The 3,565-nt window shown below is 34.0% G+C and overlaps 1 protein-coding gene across 1 annotated transcript; it reads left to right on the forward strand.

Moving 5' to 3' along the window:
• Window positions 1-1,177: 1,177 nt before the first annotated feature.
• LOC114820035 (uncharacterized) lies at window positions 1,178-2,042 on the forward strand. The gene is made up of 4 exons (XM_070809185.1): window positions 1,178-1,185; window positions 1,275-1,331; window positions 1,422-1,501; window positions 1,591-2,042. Exons 1-4 carry the CDS (start codon window positions 1,178-1,180, stop codon window positions 2,040-2,042), a joined length of 597 nt encoding a protein of 198 aa, XP_070665286.1.
• The last annotated feature ends 1,523 nt before the right edge of the window (window positions 2,043-3,565 follow it).

The following is a 3,565-nucleotide window of genomic DNA, read 5'->3' on the forward strand; positions in this document are numbered from 1 at the left end:
TATAATATAAAATCTACTCATCAACCAGTTAGAGGATCACCGTAACCGGTGCACAGGAAAAGCTAGAAGTTAGTGATACAAAAAAACAAACAACAAAGCGCAAAAAAAATTCATACAGAAAATTCATCAATAAAATGAAAAGAAATTAGAGAAAAAATCACCTCGGTTCTTCACTTCATATTGTCGACTTTTTTAACTTTTGGAATGGTTGGAGCTTGGAGATTTTAGTTTTCTTTTTTCATATGCAAATAATCACAACTGACTCGAGTTTATTGAGTGGGAAGTTACTGGGCGAGGGAAAACACCGTAGAAACGTGTAGATTTTAGGTTTGAATTTGAATCCCACGTCTACTGCAAAGAAAGATTAAGAGGATAAACGTGGGTTTGTGTTTATCTTTTCTTTCTTTCTTTCTTTTTTAGGGGGGTGTATTCAATTAGAATTCTCAGAGAGTTTCAGGGAATTAATAATTCCAGGGGTATTCAATTAGGAATTTAAAAGATTTTATAAAAATCTTGGTGTATTCGATTGAGATTCTTAAAGACTTCTTACAATTCCCTATAAATTTAGGTGTATTCAATCATAACTTTTTGAAAGTCTCTAAAAATTTAGGTGTATTGAAAAAGGAATTGGATTTGAGCGGATTTGTGATTTGGTGGATTTTGGAGGATTTCAAGGTGATATGTATAAATACCAAAGAGCTTGGCAAATCTCACCTCAACCCTGGAAACTTTGAGAGATTTTGAGTGTGTTGCTCTCTCCTCCAGAGAGCGTCTTCTCCAGTCTCTCCGAGCGAAGGTACAATCTTTCTTCCTCTGCAACTTCTTCCCATTATTCTTCTGCTTCGATTTTGTCCTTGTTGTGAAAGCTGCGAATTTGTTTCTTTTATATAATCAATCTGTTGTCCCAATCCTTTTTATAGTCATCTTCTCCAGATACCAGAACCCTGCAACCTAACCAATGGTTCTTCGCCATTGCCGGCCCAAACTTTGATGCCCACGATTTCTTCACGGTGAAGTTGACATATTATTAATAGGGTTCCTTGCATAACTAGCCATCTTCTTAATAGGGTTTTCAAATGAAGGGAAAAATGTAACTTCACCGTGAAACCTATTAATAACAATCTGTTGTCCCAATCTTTTTTACTTTCCCTTCTCCAGAAGCTTTAGGGTTAATAATATGCCACGGTACCTCCTCGTATTTTCCCTTCTCAAGAGTCTTTTTTACTTTCATGAACATATTGTTAGCTATGTATTAACTCTTATAATTATTTTAGGATTGTGTTGGAGCTATTGATGGAACACATATACCAGCAATGGTATCAGGACCTGAAGTAGCTAGCTATCTTGATCGTCATGGTAAAATAATCACAAAATGTATTAGCTACTTGTAACTTTGATTTGGAATTCATATATATTCTTAGCGGATGGGAGGGTTTAGCTCATGACTCCAAACTGTTACATGATGCTGTATCAAGGAGGAATGGACTTAAAGTGCCAGAAGGTTTGTATTCATTCATTGATTTATTTACACTCGGACGTACCATAAATAATAACTTTATGTGTTTTATTTTTAGGTAAATTTTTTTCTAGTGGATTGTGGATTTGCAAATCGTCGTCAATTTTTAGCTCCGTTTCGAGGTGTTCGATATCATCTCCAAGATTTTGCTGGTAACGATCGTGATCCCGTAAATGCGAATGAGTTGTTCAATCTTCGACATGCTTCCTTGAGAAACGTAGTGGAGAGGATATTTGGTGTATTTAAATCTCAATTTACAATTTTCAAGTCCGCACCTCCATTTCCAATTAAAACACAAGCAAAGTTAGTGTTAGCTTGTGCAGGGTTGCACAACTTTCTTCGCAAAGAGTGCCGTTCTGATGAATTTCCAATCGAACAAGAAGATGATGAATCTGAAGATGAAGAAAATGATGATGAACTAGGTAATCAAACTCAAGAGCAACAACGACAGATTACTAATGCATGGAGAGCTGGCATAGCTACAAATATGTGGACATATGCTATGAGTGATAGCATTCAAAGATGAGAAATATAATTAATTGTTTTTACGGATTGGAGTATGCAATTTGTGTTTGAAAAACTTTGATAGCTAGTTTATTTTGTAAGCCTTAACTTTCAAGATTTTGGATGCCAATGTTTAATTTCACTTTGATAGCTACTTGAAAACATTGCATTTGAACTTGGTATTGCGATTTGGTATTAGTAAGATGAAACTGATTTTGGCTTGTAAAGGGAAGGAAATTGTTGATCAAATTCTCTGCAATTCTCTAACCTCATGTAAAGAATTCTCTCATAATTCATGTGAGTTCTCTGGAAGTTATAATTAATTCACTCAAAATCTCTGGGAATTCTTTTTTTTTTTTTTCTCTCAAACTCTCTCAAATTCCATAGATTTAAACTCTCTGAGACTCTCTCAAAATCCTAATTGAATACACCCCCCTTAATTTGTGTTTTTCACTTTTTAGTGTTTGACATGTTTATCTGGGGTTTAATCATTTATATTTTTATTTGTTATTTGTAGAGAGTTATAACCGTAATTTTATGGGATTTTAGTTGATAAGTAGTGTTTCATTAATAATATTTACAGATTTTTTTTCAACTAATATTTACAGATTTTGAGTAGTGCTGTGAAAATTCCAAATTGGATATATGTTTGAAATTTTGAAACATTTTGGTGTCCCTCCAATTTTATTTTAATTACGATGTGGATACTAATAATAATGACCACGAGCTTTGCCTGTGGTGGCCTATTATATTAACAACGTGGAACTTTGCACATGGTCATTCACTTTTAATTTATAACGGACTAAGATTTGTTCGTGATAAAAAATGTTATTCACCACATGCTTATTATACTTGTGGTAAATTTGTACTTTTTATAACTAGCTTATAAAGTCCGTGGTAAAATTATTGTGGTGGATAAATTGATGTCTTGTAGTGCCCTATAAAAAACTCCGACACAGTTATATACATGCGTAAATGACCATTTTCATAAAATTAAGTACTATGGTCTAGTGGTATTCTTCTTCATTTGTGAGTGAGAGGTCTTAGGTTTGATTATTGCCAAAAACAAATTTGAACCACATTATTGCTAGCCCATTGTGAGGCTAACCCTACCCCCCTCCCCTTGTGTATATAATATTGTTTGTTTAAAATATTAAGGGTATTACACTTTTTTTTTTTTTTTTTTTCACGCAAAAAGATTAGTTCCTTATATTGTACATCAAGGATAGAATGTTATATATATATATATATATATATATATATATATATATATATATATATTTTTTTTTGAATTTTTTGTAGAGACGGATTAGGCGAGATTAGCTCTTCGTCAACAGTCGCGTGCGAGGCACCAACCCTCTCCCAAAGGAGAAAGGACCGTTGCACCCAGAAACCCCCCGCCCATCCCCCCTCTACAAGAATTTATTAATAATAAGAAGAAAAAAGGAAAAGTAGAACAAACGGGGGGACTAGGCCAAAACCCGCTAAAAACAATTATTGAAAATGATATGGACTAGTTTAAGGGTGCTTAGCTTCAGTCACCTA

This window comes from Malus domestica, chromosome 12 (genome assembly GCF_042453785.1).
Source record: "Malus domestica chromosome 12, GDT2T_hap1".
NCBI lineage: Eukaryota > Viridiplantae > Streptophyta > Magnoliopsida > Rosales > Rosaceae > Malus > Malus domestica.

Excerpts from the sequence above, each read along its gene's own strand:
- LOC114820035 (XM_070809185.1), top strand. Across the intron at positions 1,332-1,421 it reads CAATGGTATCAGGACCTGAA|CGGATGGGAGGGTTTAGCTC; the intron begins GTAGCTAGCTAT and ends ATATATTCTTAG. Across the intron at positions 1,502-1,590 it reads TGGACTTAAAGTGCCAGAAG|TGGATTGTGGATTTGCAAAT; the intron begins GTTTGTATTCAT and ends ATTTTTTTCTAG.